The sequence below is a fragment of the Mirounga leonina genome, unplaced genomic scaffold (assembly GCF_011800145.1).
Source record: "Mirounga leonina isolate KUSES-001 unplaced genomic scaffold, KU_Mleo_1.0 Mir_171, whole genome shotgun sequence".
NCBI lineage: Eukaryota > Metazoa > Chordata > Mammalia > Carnivora > Phocidae > Mirounga > Mirounga leonina.
The window spans coordinates 18,802,712-18,825,105 of record NW_023270436.1 but is presented as its reverse complement, the minus strand read 5'-3'; the positions used below and the strand labels follow the sequence as shown (position 1 = coordinate 18,825,105).

Sequence of the window (22,394 nt, the reverse complement as noted above, 5' to 3'; positions counted from 1 at the left end):
TGCAGGAGCACCTGAGCTGGCTGGTTCTAGCTCGGGGTCTCTCAATGCACTTGCCAACAGGAGGTTAGCAGGCTGAAGTCATCTGAGGGTTTGACCGGGGCTGGGGGACCTGCTTCCACAAGGCTCCTGCACACTGCTGGCCACAGTCCCCAGTTCCTCACCGCGTGGGTCCCTCCTAAGGCTGCTGGGGTGTCCTGACAACATGGTGGCTGGCTTCCCCAGAGTGGTGATAATCAGGAGGGCAAGGAGGGAGTCCCGGGGTCCTATCCTTGGAAGTGACCCCCCCGCCCCCATCACTTCCATCCTGTTCTGCTCATTAGAAGGGAGTCAAGAAGCCCAGCCCACACTGGAGGGTTCCACCTTTTCAAAGGAGGATCAAAGAACGTGCGGACATATTTTTCATCTGTGTAGGCACTCTTACAGAGCATGAGGGCTCTATAAGAGCCCCAGCTCTTTCCCCTGCCTGGATTCCCACTCTTCCCAAGTGACCTTGCAGTTCCTTCTGCTAAAGGATGCAGTATGATCCCCCCCACCCTCACCCCCCCGCTGCCCCTGATGCGGAGCTCGGTCCTTTAGCTTGCTGAGTTCAATAGGATGATGTGGGAGCGACATGTTCTGGTTCCCAGGCTAGGTCCCGAGAAGCTTGGACTGTTTCTGGTTGCCTTCTTGCATTCCTGCCGTTGCTGGGAGAGGAACACAATCCCGCCAGCCCACTGACCCCAGGAGCGCCCGAGAGAGATGCAGGGAACAGAACATAGCTGCCCCACGGAGCCCAGCCTGGCTCAGCCAACACACAGCCGACTCGTGAGCTAGATAAACACTTCTCGTTCTGTGGTACTGAGATTGTTTCAATAAGGCCCCGCCTTATTGAAATGTTATTTTTCTTTCCATAAAGTGACACCCTTTCCCAAGGAAGTGATACAATTTTGCACAATCTATAGCTGTCTGTGCTTGTGTTTTGGGTTCCTTCTGCAGTAAGTGGACCACCACTGGGGTCTCTTCCCCTGGTGAGAGTCCCCTGCAGTGCTCCTTGATGAGGACCTTGGTCTTGAACCCCGGGGCAGGCTGTAGGCACGGCAGGAGGTGGCGGGGGAGAAGCAAGGCGGCGAGGTCATCACCGTGCTGGGCTTTGCATCGATTGGAAATGCAGCTCGAGGGGTCCCTGCAGAGGAGTGGAGAGCACGTGGAGTTCTGCTCTACGATGACTTTGCTGGAACAGAGGGCTCGAGGCAGATACCAGCATTTTCATGACAAACACGGTTGTCCTGTTGCGGCCAAATCTGGGAAGAAGGCGGTCTGCCCCATCCTACGGCACCAAGATTTTGGGGTCATTTGTGGGCAGTATGCAAGGCTTGGGGGTCAGCCAGTCCTGAGTCCCAGTGTCAGCTCTACCACTCACCAGGCTTGTGGCCGGGGCAAATCACTTCACTTCTCTGAGCCTCAGTGATCTCATCTGTAAAATGGGATGATGATACCACCTCTCTCGGAGGTTTTGTGATGATTAAGATCATGCCAAAAAGTGCTTAACAGCGTGTCTAGCACCATGACTGTTACCAACAAAATACTCTGGGCCTATTGTCTCAACACGGATGTGCAGTCAAGGGTATGATTTGATCCTTGAGCTCAAGCATCTTCTATAGCTCCCTAGTTCCAAGTTCCCAACTGATCTCAAGGCTTCCTTCCTCCTCCTCCCTTGCTCACTGGCCACTCACCCTCACTCTCTTATCCAACAGCCAGGACAAATGCCTCATGCCCGTCTTGGACCCAGAGCTCCAGCCATGCACAGTCGGTGAGCTTCTCTCCACACTGGACCCCCTCTTTGTGCTGGCTCAGCTCCTCTGAGACAGTTGCAACAGTCCTTAAACCCCCTGTGTCTAGAGTCAAGTGCATCAGGTGGGCTCTGAAGTCTGGCTTTACCCCTTTCCAGCTGGACGAACTTGGGAAGTGACTAGACTTCTCTGTGCTTCTGCTGCCTCGTTTGCAAACTGAGGCTCAGAGAAGTGAAGTGATTTGCCCCGGCCACAAGCCTGGTGAGTGGTAGAGCTGACACTGGGGCTCAGGACTGGCTGACCCCCAAGCCTTACATACATGTATCAGGGCACTGCCCACAAATGACCCCAAAATCTCGGATCAGGTAGCAGTGGGAACTGACCTTATCGGGGAACTGTGGGGATTTGATTCTAGCACGCAGGTAAAGTCATATCCCTACACCTGGCATGTTGAAAGTGCAAATAATAGTTAATAGCTCATATTCCTTTCCATAAAAATAGGTTCCCCAGCTGTGTTTGAAGGGGCTGGACTTGCCCTGTAGTGTCTTAGGGTGCTGACATTGGGAGCAGACGTTAAAGGGATCCCATGGGTGGGGGAATAAGGTGGAGAACCCCCATTTCCACTCCAACACTCTCTTATCTGCTTTGCATATTGGAGTGCCTTCTGCTAGATTATCCAGAAAACAGTTGCTTTGTTTTTAAAAAAAATTGGAAACCATTGGATCAGATCGTCTTGCTGGGCCTTTAGGGCTTTATGTTTGGGTATTTCATGGCAGGGGACCGATGCAGGGCTGAGCAGCAGGAACGAGGGGCCGCCCCGACATGCTGCCATGCAGCCCCCCAGTGACTTCAAGGGGCCAAGACAAAGTCACTCTCGGGCTCCAGACACGGCCCAGTGCCCGCTCCGCTCTGCCACCCCCAGCACACCCCCTTGCTAATGGTTCTCCTCCTCCCCAGACCTCGCCATGCTCTGTTTCCTTTTGTATATTTTAAATCCTGCTTCTTGGCTCCCAGCCCCAGAGCCCTGGAGGAAAACAATGCTGGGGGGTGGGGGGGAGAATGCCTTTAAATGTAAAGATACAATGCAAACCAAGTCAACTCTGTGAGCTGAAAGCCCAGCAGTGGGCATCAGCCCAGGGGGCAGCGGTTTGGGGGTGGGCCCTCTATCCCCCCCTTCCTTTTTGATCTTTTATTAAGAGCTTGTTTTGATTCTGTGGTTGCTATGTTACGGGCAGCATTTGGTGGCTGTTTCTGAGAGGCCACGTGGAAGACTATTTGTATCAGTCCAACCCTGGAGGCAAGAACTTAGAGGGTGGCCAAGCTTCAGGTTGGGGAGGGCGTGGGGGTATAGAGCGGTCTTCAGGAGGAAGCCGGCTGGCCATGGAATTCTGTGACAACCACCACAGGGACCCAACCCAGGGACGTGGCCCAGAGAGAGTGCACCGACCCCGACATGCTGCGTGATCTGCAGAAAGTCGCTCCACCTCTCTGAGTCCCAGTCTCCTGATCTGTCCAAGAAGAACAACATACGCCCAAACGGAAGTGAGGAGGGACAAATGAAATCTTGTCTAACACACGGCACCCATCATCTCCTGAAATCTTTCCAACGCCCCATGTTGCAGATGTGGAAGGGAAGACCCAAAGAAGCGCCGAGACTTGTCCAAAGCCACACAGCCCGGGACAGGAGGCTGTTCCATAATCGCCTCCACACCTTCTCTGATGCTCAGTTTTAACGGCGTAACGATTATAGGGATTATAGGAAGCACGTGCATAGCTGGGCTCTGTCCTACAGTAACATTATCAATCCTTCCCACAGCCCTGTAAGGCAGGAATTGCTCTTCTCATTTCTAGGAGTGAGAAAATTAGGGTTGCTTGGGCACCCGGCCCCGTTACCCAGCCCAGAGGTTAGAGAGCTGGGATTTGAGTCCAATAAGCCCCTTTCCAGTGTTCTCGCCACAGCGGCAGCCCTGGGGCCGCTCAAGGAGAAGTTAGAGAAAGTATTCCGCAAACACACGGGGGTTCACCGCGGTGTGGTTTATAGTAACACGCACGGGAAGCAACATGAATGCATTATGTGTATACTGTAAAGCACTCCACACCAGTTACTATGAAGGGTCTAAATCTACTACATGTTACAACATGATGGATATAAACATATAGTAAGAGTTGTAAAAAAATGAACCAGGAAAAAAAGATAACGCGGGGGTACATTAAGGCAGGGAGGGAAGGGAATGGTTGGGGGGAGGTGTGCAGCACTGTATCTGTAACATTTTCCTTCTCATGAGAGAAACGTCTGAAAAAAGAAAGGAACAGATGTGCTTTGAGACGTAGAAAGGACTGGATCGCATGGAGCTCCAGTAGACCGCAAAGCTTCCAAGGGCCCCTTCCGAGGAGTGGGTGCACGGGAGAAGTCCCACCCCAACCCTCAGCGCACCCCCACCCCAGAGTACAAGCTGTTGGCCTCCTTCATTTAAAGAAAACAGCTTCTGCCTCTCTGCACGTTCCCCAACTCCACACACTAGCCAGAGGGAGTGTTCTCCAGTGCCAATCAGATGGTGTCACTCCCTTGCTCAGAACCCTCCCATGGCTCCCCAGTGCCCTCAGGATCAAGCCCCAACTTCTTTCTGCGGTCACCATGTACCTGCATACTCCCGGCGTGGCTACCTGGCCAGCCTGACCTCCCGCTGCTCTTCCTCCTGAGCCCCACGGACGCCCCAGTTCATGCCCGCAAAACCACCTACATTTCCCTTCCACTATTAAAGTTTTTCTCACCTGGATCATTTTGCACTCATGACCCCCTTGTCCTGGAAAGCCCTCCCCACCTCCCCACTAGCCTTGTCTCTGTGACGCCCAAAGCCAGACTCCTTACCCAGGTGCATAAGGCTGCCGGGGGCGGGGGGGCGCCTAAAGCCCTGTGCCAAAAAATTGGGGGATGGGCCCTTCCCCACTTCCCCTCCCTAACTTCCTGAAGTCTGTCTGCTGGTTAACAGTTTGCATGTAAAACTGAGGGTAAAAGTTAGCTCTTTTCACTAAAAACTAAATGCCTGCCCCCCCCAAACCGTTGAATAAAACAAAAAGACAAACTGATACTGTCTGGCTGAGCAGAGGGGCACCTGCCCAGGAGCACAGCCCTCCCTGCCCACCCCTCCGCCTCCCCTCTCTCCAAGGCTTCAAGCCCAAAGACCACAGGCAGCAAATGCACCCCAAAGTCCCTTCCATTGCCTCTTTCCAGAACTAAGGGAAGGAAGCAAGAAAGTCGGGCTGCTCGTGTGTGTGCGTACACATGGGTACAGAGAGACAAAAAATGTAAAGCCCCTTTCCTACTTGTGACTCCATAGCCTCTAGAGTTGCTATATATAAAATCTGTAAAAAAAAAAAATATATATGTAATATATATGTACATATTAAATGTGTGTGTGTTAGAAACCCACGTTTTGCTGTTTGCCCAATACCAAAGCCTCTGCCTCCCGGGCTCAGTTTCCCATCGTGAGATGAGAGGCTTGACCCCCTCCAGCTCTGGAAGCTTATCTGAGTCTGTCTCATGCAAGAGGCAAAGGCAAATGCCCATTCTGTAGTCGGTCCTAACTGTTCCCCTCCCTGTCTGCAATCCTGCCTGCAACCCCCCCAACCACCACCCTCTTTAAAAATATATGTCCCCCCAGGATGCGTCTCCCTCATCCCCTAGAGCAGCTGTTCACTTCTCACCCTGCAGTGATTTTGCCCCCAGGAGATATTTGGCAAAGGCTGGAGACCTGGTTGGTGGTCACAAGTTGGGGCTGCTACCGACATCTAGCGGACAGAGGCCAGGGATGCTGCTGAACCTTCTGCCAGGCACAGAACGGCCCCCCGGGGCATATGGGGAGCACTGAGGCTAAGCAGCCCTGCCCTGGAGTGAAGGCATTTATTGGACACTGTTCTTTTTTTTTTTTTTTTTAAAGATTTTATTTATTTGTTTGACAGAGAAAGAGACACAGCGAGAGAGGGAACACAAGCAGGGGGAGCGGGAGAGGGAGAAGCAGGCCTCCCGCTGAGCAGGGAGCCTGATGCAGCGCTCGATCCCAGGACCCTGGGATCATGACCTGAGCCGAAGGCAGACGCTTAACGACTGAGCCACCCAGGCGCCCCTGGACACTGTTCTTTACACTCTCTAGACTGAAACAACTGGAACTTCCTGGTAGCCCTGAGGTAGGAGGAGCATTGAAAATTTAAAAGAGAGAAGTTAGGTTACTTTTACAGCAGCAAGGCACCCAGCTCTGAGCCCACGCTTCTGAGGCACAAATAAGCCTCATGCACCCTGTTTTCAGATGAGAACACTGAGGCTCAGTTGCTTAAGGCACACAGCTATGAGGAGTCAAGAGTCAGTCACATCTCACCACGCGACAGATCCCGGGGTCTGTGCTTCGGAAGGGACTACTGGGAGATCGGCACCGACTCAAGGAGGAGGAAGCATTTCCGAAGGAGCCTGAACAACGAGTTGACTTCAGAAGATGGGGGTGGGGTGGGCACATGTCAAGAAAGCAAGACAAGTTTTTTCTCCTGGTGCCTGATTTTCATTGGACTGACAGTCTGAATTTTCCATGGCCTTCTGCCTGGACATGACTGATTCTAAGGAGACTGTCCTATTGGTTGGTCCCTGATCTCGGGGTTTGACCATTCATTCATCCATTCATTCTATAAATATCTATCAAGCCTCAAGCATGCATGTACCAGGCTTTTGGATATATGGAATGCCAAATTAGACCTGGCTCTTGCCCGCACAGAGACTTGAGTCAAGGAGGGGATGGAGATGAATCAAGGAATCAGACAAAGAAATATAAGACAGCACGTGGGATTAGGCCTTCAGGAGACAGGTGAGCAGAGCAGAAAAGTGGGTGTCATCAGAGGAATAGCCTGGCCAGTAAAGCCAGGGAAGACACTGAGCTGAGGTTTGAAGACCGTGTAGGGGCTCATTAGGCCAACTGGGGACACCCTGTGGCTGCAGGGCTCATGATGGGTCCAAAGGACAGAAAGAACTAGTATATTTATGGAGGAGGAGGCTGCTGACATGAGGCGGGCATTAGTCCTTGAAGGTGTTGTGAGTCAGGGAGCAGGGTCTTCATCCTGAGGGCAATGGGGAGCCATGGCAGGTTTAAGGAGGAGGGTGTCAAGATCAGAGTTGCATTTGGAGAAGATCCTTCTGACGGCTGTGTGGAGCATAGACTGTAGCGCATGGAGGGAGCGCGGGGAGACCTTTGAGAAGGCTCTTGGGATTGTGTGGACAAGGGAGGATACCGACCTGGGTCCGGGCATGGCTGACAAGTAGGTGGATTTAACAGAAATTCAGAAGGTCGAAAGGGTGATGGAAATTCGGAAGACCAACACAGGGAAATCACACACCCTGCCCCTTCTAGGCATTGCCTTCCTGACAGTGTGGCCGAAGCTTCCTGATACCAAGTCCATCACCACTGAACTACCTCCTTATGATGGGAGCAAACACTTGGTTTTAAGAATATGTTGCCATGCCAGCGATGGCCTGGCTTCCAGCCTGCACACCCCACAGAGCCCATGTCAGCAGCCCCAGGACGCGGGGACCAGCCAGCCAGCCAGCATCAAAGACCCAAGGGAGGAGGGGCAAGGAAAGGACTATTCTTAGAGCTGGGGTCAGGGTGCCCTGTCCATCAGCATCTCTAGTACTGGAAGCTCCAAAGGGCAATCCCCTTACCTTCCAGAAAGGCTGATGACTGAGGGTTAGAGAGAGCCCTGGGTTTAAACTCTGGCTTTCTCACTTCTTGCCAGTGTGGCCTCCTGCAAGTCACAGCCCCCTCTCTGAGCCTCAGTGCTCATCTGCAAAATGGGAAGAACCCACAGGCTGTTGCAGGTCAGAGAGTGAGTAAATCAGCCAGCGATCCCTGAATGCCACCATGAACCGGTCGTGGTACCAGTGACACTGAGTCATGTCTTAGAGCTTCCATTCTACTGGAAAACCTGCATTTCGTAAGTAATTACCTAGCTACCCAACTAACCACTGAGCTACCATCGTGATGAGTGTGAGGTGGGCATTTGTGGGTGGACTTGGGGGGGAAGAGAGGAGCTCAGAAGAAGAAATATGTAAGTTGGGAACCCTGCATTTGCCCCTGCGTTCATGTAGACAGTCATTTATGGTCGGGCTACCCCACGCCGGGCACGGAGGAAACTGGAATCGGGCCGCCCTGGTCCGGCTCCCCTCTGTGCAGATCGGAGATCCAGTACATAGAGCACTTTCGGCAGGTCAGTGTTTCCTCCCTATTGCACAGGCTGCATGAGCATTTGAGGACTAACCTGGAGGAGCAGGGGATCAGGGAAAGCTTCTCCGAGGGAAGCAGGAGGGGCACCACGCTTGAGTGCAGCCAATGCACTGACTGGTGGGGGTGGGGGCTGTGTGGGCGCGCTGGTGGGGGCAGCGTGGAGATGTGAGCAGGACTCCCTTCCTTGTCCTCATGAAGTCTCCAGTCCAGTTGGGAAGCAGGGCCAAACACATTGTGAATAATTACAATTGCATCTGTCATGAAGGTGAGGGGCTCATGGGAGGGCCTGATGAGCGGACCATTATATGAAGATGGAACAAGCCAGTGATAATCATGAATATAAAGTACCTACTCGGGGTGCCTGGCTGGCTTAGTCAGAAGAGCATGCGACTCATGATCTTGGGGTCGTGAGTTCGAACCCCATGTTGGGTGTAAAGATTACTAAAAATAATAATAATAATAATTAACGTTTAAAAAAATAAAGCACCTGCTAATGTCTGAGGGGGAAAAAAGGATTTGACCAATATTTGGATTGATATTTTGGACCCACACTTCTGACTTCTGTCTTGGAAATGGCAGTGTGGTCCACCTGGCTGGTCTTTTCCTCGTTCCTGGATTAATGTAGAGAAAGGAGATCCCAATCCACTCAAGTCTGTCTTCTTTTCTTTCTTTCTTTCTTTCTTTCTTTCTTTCTTTCTTTCTTTTTTTTTTAAGATTTATTTATTTATTTATTTATTTATTTATTTATTTATTTGACAGAGAGAGAGAGAGAGAGACAGTGAGAGAGGGAACACAAACAGGGGGAGTGGGACTGCCCAGCAGGGAGCCCGATGCGGGGCTCGATCCCAGGACCCCCGGGATCATGACCTGAGCCAAAGGCCGCTTAACCGTCTGAGCCACTCAGGCACCCCTAGTCTGTCTTCTTTAAAGGAAAAAGAAAAGTAACTTCCTGCAATAACAGGTTTAGTCATAAACTGTTCATGAACGTCATCTGCCTATTTTAAAGAAAGACGCGGAAAGGTAAACTCTTTGCAGAAATACAAAACCCTAGAGCGGTGATTCTCATCTTGGCCTTGCATCAGTGAAACACAGATCCCAGGCCCACGGTGAGGACGTGAAGAGGTAAAGGGAAGGGGGAGGTGGGGAATGAAGAAAAGGTGGGCAAAGGGAATTCAGAGCAATAGGAGGAAAAGGGAGAGGAAGGACAAAGAAGAAGGCAGCAGAGGGAGAGGACAGGAGAGGAAGAGTGAGGCCCGGGAAGAGAACAGAGAAGCAGGAGGAAGAAGAAGGGAGTGAATGAGCAAATTGGTGAGTGAATGTGCTGAAGCCCTTCCGTCCTTGTGCCCCGGACGAACTCCTACTCGTCCTACAAAACCCAGCTTGAAGACCTTCTCCCAGGGGCCTTCCCTGACCGCACCCACGATATCACAGCCTCCCCCTTAGCACTTGTCACACTGGGTTCATTTACTGACTCCCTGCGTGTGGCTGGCATTGCCCCAAAGACCACGCATGACATCTCACTGAATCCTCACTGCAGCCTTATGAGCCGGCGCTAGTGTTTCCCTCATCTCAGGGGAAACTGAGGCACAGAGCGTCTACTCTAAGCCATACGTCTGAGTGGCAGGATGCGGCTTTGCCATTTGCTTCCAGTGACAGTGGGAGAGACGGTGATTTGGAAGCACCTTCCTCATGCAAAGAATCGGCGCTGTTTGTTTCCCCTCCCAGCAAGCTTTGCGGAGGAGAGCTGCAGAAAGGAACAGGACTGTAAGACCTGTCGCTGCTCTGTCACTGTCCAGTGAGATCTCGCTCTGCGGAGCCTCGGTTTCCCCATTGTCCCGGGAGAGGCCCTGAGGCCCCGCCCAGCTCTGGCGGCCGCTGTGACTGACAGGGCTTGGCTCCAATCAGGGGCCGAACAGCTGACCGCCGGTCGAGGAGCCCTGAGGATGGCGCTCTGCTGACACCTGGTGGCTGGAGGCGGGATTGCGCCTAGGGGACGGCCCTGGGGGACCTGAGCGGAGGCAGAGGGGTCCACGCTTGGAGGTGTTGGCGGAGTGGGGAGAGGGACCCACAGAGCTCAGCCCCCGCTTGACAGAGAGAGGGGGCGAGGATGAAGGGGAGGGTTAGGAAAAGAAGCAGGAGATAGAAATAAACAGAGAGAAACAAAGAGAAAGAGGCAGTGATGGCAGTAAAGATAAAGATAGGTCCCGAGAGACAGAGAGAAAGATAGAGATAGAGGAAAATAGAGAGAGATAGAGAGAGACAGAGAAACACAAAGACAAATAGAAACCATCAAAGCAACATAGGAGGAGAGTGACCCCAACCGGCCATCCTGTCCAGCCTTGTTCTTTCACTGAGGAGGACGAGGGGCTCAGAGAGCGCCCCACTCATGGTCGTGTGGACCCCGGCTATCTGTTCCGCCTTGTCAAAGCCCATTCCCCATGTCTTCTTCCCCATGGTAGAGTGTGTTTTGTAAAGATGGCCACCGTAATAGATCTCCTTCCATACACTGACCTTCCTCTCTTTACTGGTGGGGACTTTGTCTCCTCCCCTCCAACCTGGGTCTACCTATGTGACCCCCCCTTCCAACAGAGTATGGAAGAAGTGATGCTGTATGACTTCTGAGGCTATGTCTTAATGCCATGAAGCTTCTACCTTCCTCTGGGGACACTTGCTTTTAGAACCCAGCTACCATGCTGTGGGGAAGCCAAGTGGAGTATCCACGTGTGTGGGGGGGGGGGTCCTGATCTGAGAGCCATAGTTGAGGTCCCAGCCAACAGCCAGCACCAACACCCAGCCATGGAACTCACCCCCGGGCTTTGAGCTACCCTAGATGACTCCATTTGGAGCAGAGATGAGCTGTCCCCACTGGGTCCTGCCCAAATGACACATGTGAGCAAAACAAATGATTGTTGTAGTTTTACCACTAAGTTTTGGGTAGGTTGGTATGTAGGAATAGATGAGTGGGAACCCTCTTGGTACCACCTACCACACACATCGTCATCAGCATGATCTTCATCATCACCACCACCATCATCATCATCATGCCATCTCTCAGGACCCTGTGCTTAGCCAACTTTCAAAGTTTCCATGCCCTGAAGTGCCCATTATGCCTAAAACACTGGAACACACAACGCGCTTTCTTGCATCCCTAACTTTGCATATTCTGTTCCCTTTGCCAAGATTTTTCTCCCCAAGATTCGCCTGGAAAATGTCAACTCTTCTTTCAACACCCTTCACTTCTTTGGGAGGTGTGATGCCCCAGGCAGTATCCCTGCCTTCTCTTGGTGTCCTTGGCCCCTTCCTCTTGCCATCACTGCATTAGTGTCCTAGGGATGATATCGCAAAGTGTCCCAAACAGAGTGGCTTAAACTGCAGGAATTTATTCTCTCACAACGCTGTGTGCTGGCAGTCCAAGGTCAAGGTGTCAGCAGGGTTGACTCTCCATGAGCATATATGCCAATCCACTATGAGACAGAGGTAGCATTGTTCTGCAGTGGGGGAAACGGACTTCTCAAGAAATGATTCCAGGGCGCCTGGGTGGCTCAGTTGGTTGGGCGACTGCCTTCGGCTCGGGTCGTGATCCCGGAGTCCCGGGATCGAGTCCCGCATCAGGCTCCCTGCTCGGCGGGGGGTCTGCTTCTCCCTCGACCCTCCCCCCTCTCATGCTCTCTCTCAAATAAATAAATAAAATCTTTAAAAAAAAAAAAGAAATGATTCCAGCACCACAGTGGCCCGAAGTGGAAAAAGGGAGATCCAGAAAGAACCTAGATCCCCGCCACGCGCTGTACACAAAAACCAGCTCCAGAAGGATTGAGAACTTACATGTGAGGAGCACAACTTGCAAACTTTCAGGAAAAAAAAAAATATTGGAGGATATATTTGTGACCTGGGTTAGAAAGAATTTCTTAAAGAAGAGAGGGGAGGTGCAGATCATAAAGGAACAGATTGATGTTAGACGACATCAAAATTTAAAACCACTACATCAAAAGATACTGAATCCAAAGTGAAAAGAAGCTGCCATCTGGGAGTGGATATTTGTACTACAGATAACCAGCAAATGATGACCAGTCATCTAGAGAATGCCTGAGTTATCTCATTTCATCTCCACCAAAACCAGATTAGGGAGGTGCTATTTTTTTCCCAGGTACAAAGATGGGGGCTCTGAGATGCAAATTGACTTGTCTGAGGCCAGATCACTGGTCAGGGCTCTGGAACAGCCATTAGAATCCAGGCCGACTGTGATGCTAAGTGATCAAGCCCACCAAATGATGCACAGAGGGAGCAAGGAACACACAAAGGCAGAAACATGTGATTAGGACTTGTCTCTGGGACGGGCTGAGATTGCAGGGTTATTGGTTCCTCTGGCCGATCTAAGAAAACTGCCAGGCTCAAGGTGATTGCACACTAAGGTGGGAATGGCAGGCAGCAGATTTATTTTTAGGGGATGGAGCATCCTTCAGGTGCCCCCACGAGTGGCGGTTCTCAACAACCATGGAAAAAGGAGCTAGGAGGTCAGCCAAGCCAGCCACTCATGGGGCAAAAGTAGTTGTAAGCCGGGCAAAGAAACAGAGGCTCAGAGAGGTTGGACATTATGCCCCAGGTCACACAGCCAAGTAGCTATAGAGTCTCCGTGAGGGCTCTGCTGACTTACCCCAGCCCAGACACTTTCTGGTTCTATTTCTCTCAGTCTCTCTCTCTCTCTCTCTCTCTCTCTCTCTCTCTCTCTCTCTCTCTCTCTCTCACATACAAACACACAAACACGCACGCACACACGCACGCACCCAACACCCACTCCAGTTCCCATTGGAGATAAAAAGCAATGCAACACACAAATTGCAAGTCACACTTTATTCACTCGCCAGGAGGTCTGGGGGGGGATCCTGGGCAACAGACCAAGCCCCTGGGAAGGAGGAAAAGGGGGGCACTAGTTGGAGGGGTGGAAGGCGCCCCGTTGGTGCCACTGCATGTCGCGGATGCGGCGCACGGACTGCACCTGGGGTTGGGGAGCCCCAAAGTCCCCGCTGTCCTTGTAGTCTCCCTTCTCCAGCAGGTACTGCAGGCCACGATAGCCAGGGTACTGGTAGCCGACCCACCTGCAGGCCAGAGGTGAGGAGGGGATGTGGAGGACAGAGGAGAAGCAGACGAAGAGAGAGAGAGAGAGGAGAGCATCCTTAAGCCATTAGGAAGGGGGGAGTTCCCAATCATTTCTCACTTCCTGATTGTTGAGCAGGAACACCACCCTTCTGGCATCCAGTCTCTGCTTTCTTCCTTCTCTTGATGGGGAGCTCACTACCTACTAAGCAACTTTTGACTGAAGGCCTGATCCTGGGCTCAGAGGGAGGGGTGATCTCAAGCCCACTGAAGCCTAGAATAAGACAGGTCTCTTAACTGCCTCTCTCCAACTTCATCCCAACGCCATGCCTGGCTGTAAGGCCAAAGGAGAATAGGCTAGGTCCTAGGAGCCCTCTGTAATCCCTTTGTCATGTGAAGTCATCACCATTTATGGAGGGGTCCTTCACTCTTTGGAGCACCTAATGAAAGTTACAGTTTCTTCCCCCCAAAATGTTACAAAGTCCTGGCCAACAAGGACCTGCCTGGCCAACACCTGTGTGCACCTGCAGGTCTACCTCTTGGTCTTGTGTCCTTATATCTCTGTGCACTAGCAGTCTGGAGTTTGTAGAGTCCCTCAGACTCACCAGGCTCCTCCAACCACAGGGCCTTTGCCCATGCTGTTCTCTGTCTAGAATGACCTTCCTTCCTCTCTTTACACTTGCACTTCCTACTCTTTCTTGGGATCTGAGTTCAAGAGTCCCTTCTTCAGGAAGGAAGTCCAGATTTATGGTGGATTCTTAAATTATTAACCATTGACCCCAACTAGGCTGTTAGCTCTACAGAGCAGAAGCCAGCTCTCTTTAATCTACCTTGACATACTGAGCACCGAACATGATGCCTGGCACATGGTGGTACTCAACACATTGAATAATGAATGAATAAATAAATGAAGAGGATCACGAACACAGAACTTTCACACTATTTTAGGAGCCCGATGAACCCCAGAAAGTCAGTACATGTTGGTAAACCAGCTCTCTGGAGGGAAAAGGGGTCTTGATTTGTAACATATTTCTGTGGTGTAAATACTTCCACTACGACCCATTTTCGAGCTACCGAGGATTCAACAGCCAGCTCACAAAAATTCTGAAAATTGAGGAATCGGCTCTTGCAAGTTGGTACAAGCTGGCTCCAGCTCACCACTGCCCGTGGCCCACCTGCGAACCCCCAGAGAATCGAAGTTTTGCACAAGGAGAAATTCCCATGGGGGATGGCCAGAGTCTATGTACCAAGGAAGTTTAATTCAATGGGAAATGATACATCCTGTTTCTAAACTCAGGGACTCATGCAGTAAAGAAGCAACGTGGGCTGGACTTCCTGCCACTCACAGCTCTGTTAAGACCGCTCAACTCATCTCTACCCTTCCGTTCCCCCTGCCTCTGCCTCATCTGCACCCCACTAACGTTCACAGTCCTGCTCCTGGGGACTGAGGTTAAGGTCACGCCTTCTCTCCCCCAGAGGTAGGGTATTGGCCAAAAGGCAGATCTGGATGGGGCCACTGGGGCTGAAAGCCACATACAAGCTCATGATTTCCATGCCCATTTCCCAAAGGGAAGACTGAGGTTGCAAGTACACGAGATCAGCTGGGTCCAGGACAGAGCGGGACTCAGGACCCCAGCGGTCTGGGCTCCTGGGGCAGGGGGAGTCGGGGCTGGGTCTCCACTCACGTGCCACTCTGTACCCGCACCGACGACACTTTCTCCTGGTAGCCGTGGGCATGGAAACTGGGCACATCATCGTCTATGATTTCCATCTTCTTCCCCGTGAAGTTGGGGTTTTCGTAGAGGATGATCTTGTGCTCTTGGCTGTCCTGTTGATAGGGAGTGGGGAAAGTGAGTGCGGGAGAGGAGGCCAGGGTGAGCCTTCCCACCCGTCCAGATGCCCCAGCATTGGGATCAGCACAATCCACCTATAGACTTCTTGCTCTGTAACCCTGCCACCCAAATGTCTCCAACAACAACAGTTAAACACGAGCCATTTGTTGGGGTCCCACTGGGCTGTCTTCATGTGACACTTCAGAGTCTACACTTTAAGGCACATTCAATTCTGATATGTCATTTTCCCTCAGCTCCCTATAAAAAAAAACAAAAACAAAAACGAAAATGGCAGCCATGATCTACACGCTGGTAGGGGCCCCAAGCAGGCACTTGAGATATTTTGGCTTTCCTTCCTTGCCACACCTCTTCTCATCCTCCTGTTCCTGTGATATCTTTCTTAGTCATCCCCTTTAATCCTTTAAAGACTCCTATGCAATCTGGCAGATGAGAAAACCGAGGCTCAGAGAGGTAAAGCCGCCTGCCCAAGGTCACACAGTTGGGAGCGCCAGGGCCAATGTAGGAACCCAGGTCCATGGGATGCTAAGTCCAAAGTTCTCCAATCTTCCATCAAGCTCTGGGGAGAGCTGGCCTGCCTTGGGGAGGCTTGGGAGTGGACCTGAGCATTACCGGGCCCTGGGCCCTCCCTAAGAGTTCACGTTCTAGTAAAAGTCAGGATCAGAGAAGCACCAGAAGGCATGAGTTATGAACACGAGCTAACCCACCTTTTCCTCCACACCCAATCCCAGATTTTCTTTTCACAGTTAGGATGGCTACCATTCATCAAGCAATTGCTCCGTGATGGGTTCTAACCCCAGGAATCTCAGGGCAGTAGATCTGAATATCCCCATTTTACAGATGGGGAAACTGAGGCCCAGGGATGTGTACGACTTATGCTAGGTCACACAGCCAGGAAGTGTGCCCCGCCCGTCAGAAGTTCGCACACTGCCGGAGGTGAAGGCTCCATCCTGATCCCTAGAGCCCCGGCTCCAAGATGGCAAAGAGAGGAGACAGCAGGAAGCGGCAGGAGACTCACCACTTTGATGGGCCTCAGGGAGCTGAGGGAGTCCGTCCTCCGACTGCTGGTCCATGAGTCCCAGCGGGGGTACTCGCCCTTCTCGAATACAAACTGCTCACCCTTGCAGTTGGCTTGTTCATAGCCCACCCAGCTGCAGGGGAGACAGAGAGAGGGCAGGGCAGGTCAGCTCCGAAGCTTCTCCTGGCAGGACCCTGGCTAGTCGCTCAAGCCCCCGGGGCTCACACCTGCCCATCTCCCCCATCAAACTCCAGACACCTCCAAGTCATCCAGAACTCAATTGGGAACCATCAACAATCCTTAATAAAAATATCAATAGTTCTATTTCTAAAAAAAAAAAAAAAGAAAGCAGAGGGGGGTCAAGTCCATGTGAGAAATTCGTCCATCCAAATGTTAACATAAAAAGGCAACTGAGAATCAGATACAGTGTTTAAATGGCCAAAACGTCACTTGCCGGGGAAGACGTGCTCCCGGGCGCACCAGATGCCCAGAGCGTGTTGGATAACGGAGGTTGGGCGGGGCCGTTCCTTCCACTGGGTTCTCCATACCCTCAGACTCTGACTCGAGTGACATCATTGCACTCTGCAGAATTCCCTGAGAACCTTGAGCTGTGGGGTGGGTCACCCGGGATCCCCAACCCCACCAGGATCCCTGACCTCTTGGGAGGGGGTCACGGGTGGCCACCCCTGATTCCTGAGGCTCTTGCAGAGAGGAAGAGGTCAGGGAACCACAAGGACAGGCCCCTGCGGGCTGTGCTGAGCTATGTGCCACGAGCAGGGCAGAGTCATATCCTACCAGGTATATCCCCTTCTCTCCGGGGTCAGGGACCCAAGGCTGCTGGCCCCCAAATGTGCCAGTGAATCTGCTGAGATCCAGTATGGCCAGGATTGGGGAAGGGGATTGGGGAAGGACATCTGGCTTTAAACCTCACAAGAGAGGGAGGACACTCCCAGAGCCAGAGATTGGCAATTCTAGAAAAGTCCATGAGAGTCACTGTGTCATCTCCCTGCCTTGAGGAAGTGGCTGGCCTTGGGGTAAGGCTTTTTCCACAGAGGAGGAAAGCCAAGGCTCAGAAAGGGAAGTTGCTGGCCCAGCGTCACACAGCCTGAAAGTGGTGGAGCTTGGATTTGAACCCACCGGTATCTGACCCCAAAGCACAAATTCTCTCCAGAGGCTGTCAGCCACCAAATCGCACGTTCCAGGGTCACAAGGAGGGCAGATACCCCAGCTCCACAGCCCAAGTGCTTCACCCTGGTGGCGCCCAACCACGTGAGCCCTCCCCTCCGCCTCCACCCTTCCCCACCGCCACCCCCCCACCCCCGGTACATACGGTCCAGCCTGCACCAGGACAGAGCCTGCCTTCTCCACACCAGTTTCTTTCAGGTTGGGGCAGGGCCCGCTGAGCTCATGCGAGTGGCCCTGGAAATTCTCCTGCTCAAAGATGATGATCTGCAACAGGAGGAGAGGGTCGGACCCGTCATCGTGGGGAGGCGGGAAGCAGGGCACTGGGGGTGAGGAGGGGGCTCCGAGAGCCTCCGGGGATGCTGCCGGGCTCCTCCCTTGGGAGTCACCGACCCAACACGGAGTCAGACAGCCCTGGCTCTGCCAGTTACCAGCTGTGAGACCTTGAGCCAGAACTTCCCCTCACTGAGCCTCAGTTGCTTCACCTGTGAAATGGAAAATGACAGAACCTACCTCATGGGGTTGCTGGAAGGATTCAGAGAAGCGTAACGGTTCGCACACAGTGTTTGCTCTGTGTGTGGGAGGCAGACTCCTGTGAATTAAGGGACGTCCTACAGAGCTTGGGTGCCTAAGTGGCAGAGCTGAGGTTGGAGTCCAAGTTTGTCTGATGCTGTTTCCACTGGGGCAGCACTTTGCAAACTCACATGCACACAAAGCCCCTGAGATCTTGGTGAGACATGGTTTCTGAGACAGCACATCGCGGGGTGCGGCCCCAGATGCAGCATTTCTAACGAGCTCGCAGGTGAGGTAGGGCTTCTCTTCTGCTAGAGCCAGCCCACCACCCTACACACCTAACCCCATTTCATCCCTGGCTCTGCGGGTCCCCCTCTGACCTCCCCTGGGATGCTTCTTAAAGGGGCTTCACTCCCTTTGCCTCACCTGGCGCTCTCAGCAGCCGAGGGAAGGGGGCCAGCGAGATCCCCATCAGGGAGTTTGAAGGGGTCCCCCAAGAGCACTAACTGGGAGACCCACTGCCACTTTCCCTGATTCTAGAGAACATTCGCGGGGGGACAGAGGTTTTGTGGCCACGCTTCCCCAGGGAGCTGCCCTGGGGGAAGAGGTGGGCCCCAGGAGGGACAGCTGCGCCATCCTCATGGTCAGCACTGGCTGGGTAGACACGACCCTCTCTCCCAGGCCTGGGATTAGGGAGATAAAGCCAGGACGGAGAGGCCCAACGGGGCTCCGAGACAAATTCCATGGGCTCAGTCCAGCCTTTGTGGTCACTCACTGAACCACAGGAGGGTCAGGAGCCACAGGCTCTGAAGTCACCCCGTCGCATCCGGTTGCACAACCTTAGGAAGCAACCTGGTTGCTTCCGGCCTCAGCTAGCCCATCTGTAAAATGGGGGAATCATGCCTCTTTTGCAGGGTCCTGGGAAGACTCAAAAATAAGGATGTTAGGTGCTCGGTGCTGATTACCCCGGCCTGGGAGACAAGGGCTTGCAGCAGGGAGGAGGACAAGGAAGGTCAGCAACCTCACGCAAGGCCCAGAAGCTCAGGATTATTATTACTGCTATTGTTTCTTATCAACCCACGGAGGCTCACATTTTACACAATATCTAATCCTCTAAACGTGCGCTGCCCGATGCCCGGCCATTAGCTACCTATGTCTGCGCGACGTGCTTGATCAGTCCAAATGCAGATGTTATCACGGACGCGACACATTGGATTTTGAAGACTCGGAATAGGAAGGGAAGAATCAAAAAATCGCTTTCTTATAATGATCTATTGATTCGACATGAGCTGTATCGGGTTTAATGAACTAGGATACGAGAGTTAATTTCTCCTGTGTCTTCTTTGTCCTTTGTTTATCGTGGCTGCTAGGACGGGTTAAATCGCATGCGTGGCTGGCTTTCTGTGTCTAGGGGACAGCGCAGCTCTGAACACGACACAGAGGCCTTTGTGCCGGTCCTCAGACTCACGCAGCTCGCTCCCACCTCCCACTTCCGGGCTTTTGCACTCGCTGCGCCCTCACCTGGAATGTTCTCCCCTACCCCCGCCTGACTCACATGTGACCCGGGTCTCCAAGCTAATGCCACCTCCCTCAGAGAGGCCTCCCTGATCACCTCTGCTAACACCACCTTGCCTCATTCATCCCGACTCTCTGCACCCCTTCCCCTGTTTCCTGTTTCCTGAAACACTTCCCACTCCTCGAAGTCCTAGATTTGTTTGCTTGCTGTCTGCCTTTCCTGTAGAAAGTAAGAATGGGGTCAGCGAATGGGGGGCTGCATCGGCTCAAGCTTCCCCAGGCTGGGGGGGGCCCATGTCAGACCAGGCCAGGGCCCCTGAAGCAGAGGGCCACAGGAGGGAGCCAGGCAGAGGCGACCAGGTGGATGGTTGCTGGGAGAGGGTTGGTACAGATTGGGTAGGATGAGCCCCCGGCCATTGGGCTGGGATGCCCCCCCAGGATCCTAGGAGGGCGGGGAGGACAAGGAAGCAAAGCAGGCAATAATAACTGGTATTAGATGGACACACCACATGCCAGGCTGAGCTGATTTCCTTAGCCTCTTCACACCCATGCTGCGCCGCGAATCCAGTTCTCCCCATCTTACAAAGGAGGGAACTGAGGCTCAGAGAGGGCAAGTGACTGGCCTGGATCACACAGCAGGTGGGGAATCCCACCTCCCCTCCCGTTCACAAGCCCCCTCTCACACTGGACTTTGGGTCGGCCCCAGCTCTGGGGAGCCCCCCATGGGCATTGGGGTATGGGGTAAAGCAGAGACACCTAAGTCACCAGCGCTGGAGGCTGATGTCAGGAATCTTGGCGCTCTGGTCGTGGGTTGGGGAGGGGCCTTCAGAATCAGCACCCCCGGGGTGCAAGTGGGGGAGACTGAAGCCCAGAGAGGGGGAGCTTCAGGAAGAATGATGACAACTCGACTTTCCAGAAGAGAAACAGAATCTGGGAGAGGTGCTCTGCTTGCCCCCCTGCCCTCTCCCACCATGGTACCCACCTTGGGGTTGAGGGGCTGTGGTTTGCCCGCTTGGGTCTGGTGGTCTGAGGCCATAGTGGGTGGTCCTGTGCAGGAATGACCTGGAAGAGATGTAGGGAGTGGCCTTGAGGACCTCTCGGGCCTCGGCTTTCCCACCTGGGGGCCTCGGGCCCTAGAGCCTGCTCTTGGTCTCCCTGGTCTCAGGTTGTCCCAGAGCAGCGGGGGTCATGAGCGGCGGTCTGAACTTCCATCCTTAGCTGCATTTCTTTGTGTCCAGGCCAGCTCCGGAGGGGAAAACGAGGTCCGCTAAGAAAGTGGTGATAAACTAGAGCTTCAGCCGGGTCCCGAGTGGGTTCCCATCACTCAGCTCCAGACAAGCGGAGCAGAATGCAGACCCATCGATATGCAGAAATGTCCTGGTCACGGTAGGCAGCAGCTGGGAGCATTTCTTAGCTGGCAAGAACATCAGAAAAGTCTGGAAAACTGGCACTGTCTTCTTTCCCGCACAAGGGGCAGTGAACCCAAGACTGCGTGTTCCCAGTGAAGACGGGAGACCTGAGCTCCTGTTCCAGAGAGAACGTCCAGCTTCCAGAAGCCCCTTCCATACTAGAGGCCGGGCCAGGACGTCCCTCAGAGAGAAGAAATTCGAATAAGCAGCTTGGGGACCAAACCCGCTCTGCTCTCCTATGTAACCAGCCTGTCACAGGGTCAGAGGCCCAGCGGCACAGCCCTGCTCATCGGCCTTCGCATGCTAAAGATTAAGCTCAGTTGGCTTAACTCGGGGGGTGCTGGCTCCACTGTCCATCAGCAATGCGGCCCTGGGCGGGTCATCCTCTCTGTGCCTCAGTTTCCCGTTCTGCCAAGTGGGGACAGTCATGGCACCCAACAATATCTATGAACAGGTGGTGATGATTTGAAGTCATGATGCGGGAAAAAGGTAAGCACTTGGCAGCGGCGTCTGTAAATGGCAGCCGCGATGGTATTATTAGGGTTATTGCCACCAACCTTCAGTGACCTTGAAATCCCCCATTGCTGGGAGCGCCAGAGAGCCCCGGCAGCTTCTTAGCCCCTGATGTTCCCCAACGCTGGACGTGTAGCAGGCGCCCGGGAATGGGGATATGGGGAGAGCTGGCTCACCAGCCTAGAAATGCTGCTGAACCTTCACTGGTCTGATTCCTTCCACATACAAACCCTCCCTAGTCCCTAGCAAAACAAGGGCGCTGATGGACTAGTTCATATTAATAGAGAGCATTGCCCGGGTCCGCACTATGTGCCAGGCGCTGCACCAGACCACCCACGGCGAAAGAGGGTTTATGACCCATCTCCCCACTTAACAGAAAAGAAAACTGAGGCTTAGAGCATAGAAGTCTTTGCCCACGGTCCCCGCGTCAGAAGGGGGTGGCACCTGGATTCGAACCCAGGCCTCCCACGCTTTCCATCAGGGCTAAGGATGAGAGGAAAAAGGCAAGGCAAGAAAGAAAGGCATTCTTACCAGTGACACCAGCCCCCGAGAGTGCCCGTGGTGCCCAGCCGGTGGGAGGTGGCATTTATACCTTCCCCAGGAGCGCTGGTGCCAAGACGGGTGATCGCTGCGTCCCCACAGAAAGCAGGACGAGAATGCTGGATTAAGCCCACACCAAAGCCCGGGTCAGCAAATGCCCACAGACATTGTGTCTCTGCACAATAATGTCATTAGCTTTTGGATTCGGCCGCGCCAGGATGGTCAGGCGGCTGGGCAAGGGGATGCCCACTTTGCATGCATCAGCCATCCAGCTGCCAGGACCGGGGCCACGCTGGGTTCACTGGTGTGATCAGTTGAGCCCTGGGGGAAGGCAGACAGAGGCAAATCTCAGTGGACCTGGGGAAAAAAAAACAAGGAAAGGAGGGTGGCTTGCCAGGGTCCGGCATCCATCCATCCACCCACCCATTCATTCATTCGACAAATATTCATCAGGCATCGACTTGGTGCCAAGCTCTGTTACAGGCGGGTAGTGTCAGGGAGGGGACCCACCACAGTCTAGACGGTCCAGGAGAGCTCCCAGGAAGAGACAGAGTCCTCAGGGATGGGGACAAATCAGCTTGGGAAACCAGGCTGGGAAGAGAGTTCCAGACAGAAAGGGACTGTGTGCGGGGGCTGGTGTGCTATTTAAAGACGTGAAAGCAGGTTAATGTAGCTAAAGTACAGCAGCGCCCAGGCTCGGGGCCCAAGGTGGACAGGGGCCTGATCCTGCA

At 53.2% G+C, this 22,394-nt stretch overlaps 1 protein-coding gene across 1 annotated transcript; it reads right to left on the bottom strand.

Annotated features, from left to right (window-relative positions):
- Nucleotides 1-12,861: 12,861 nt before the first annotated feature.
- Nucleotides 12,862-21,930, bottom strand: CRYBB2 (crystallin beta B2). The gene is made up of 6 exons (XM_035017242.1): nucleotides 21,655-21,930; nucleotides 20,184-20,263; nucleotides 17,322-17,440; nucleotides 15,992-16,124; nucleotides 14,809-14,951; nucleotides 12,862-13,125 (listed from the first exon to the last, which is right to left on the bottom strand). Exons 1-6 carry the CDS (start codon nucleotides 21,707-21,709, stop codon nucleotides 12,957-12,959), a joined length of 699 nt encoding a protein of 232 aa, XP_034873133.1. The 5' UTR covers nucleotides 21,710-21,930; the 3' UTR covers nucleotides 12,862-12,956.
- Between the last annotated feature and the right edge of the window lie 464 nt (nucleotides 21,931-22,394).

What these genes read in the sequence shown, in the direction of transcription:
- CRYBB2 (XM_035017242.1), bottom strand. Translation starts at nt 21,709, where the DNA reads ATGCCACCTCCCACCGGCTGGGCACCACGGGCACTCTCGGGGGCTGGT. An exon ending in CACAGCCCCTCAACCCCAAG is followed by an intron (nt 17,441 to 20,183) that starts GTGGGTACCATG and finishes CTCCTGTTGCAG; the next exon opens with ATCATCATCTTTGAGCAGGA. An exon ending in GTGCGGGTACAGAGTGGCAC is followed by an intron (nt 13,126 to 14,808) that starts GTGAGTGGAGAC and finishes TCTGGCCTGCAG; the next exon opens with GTGGGTCGGCTACCAGTACC.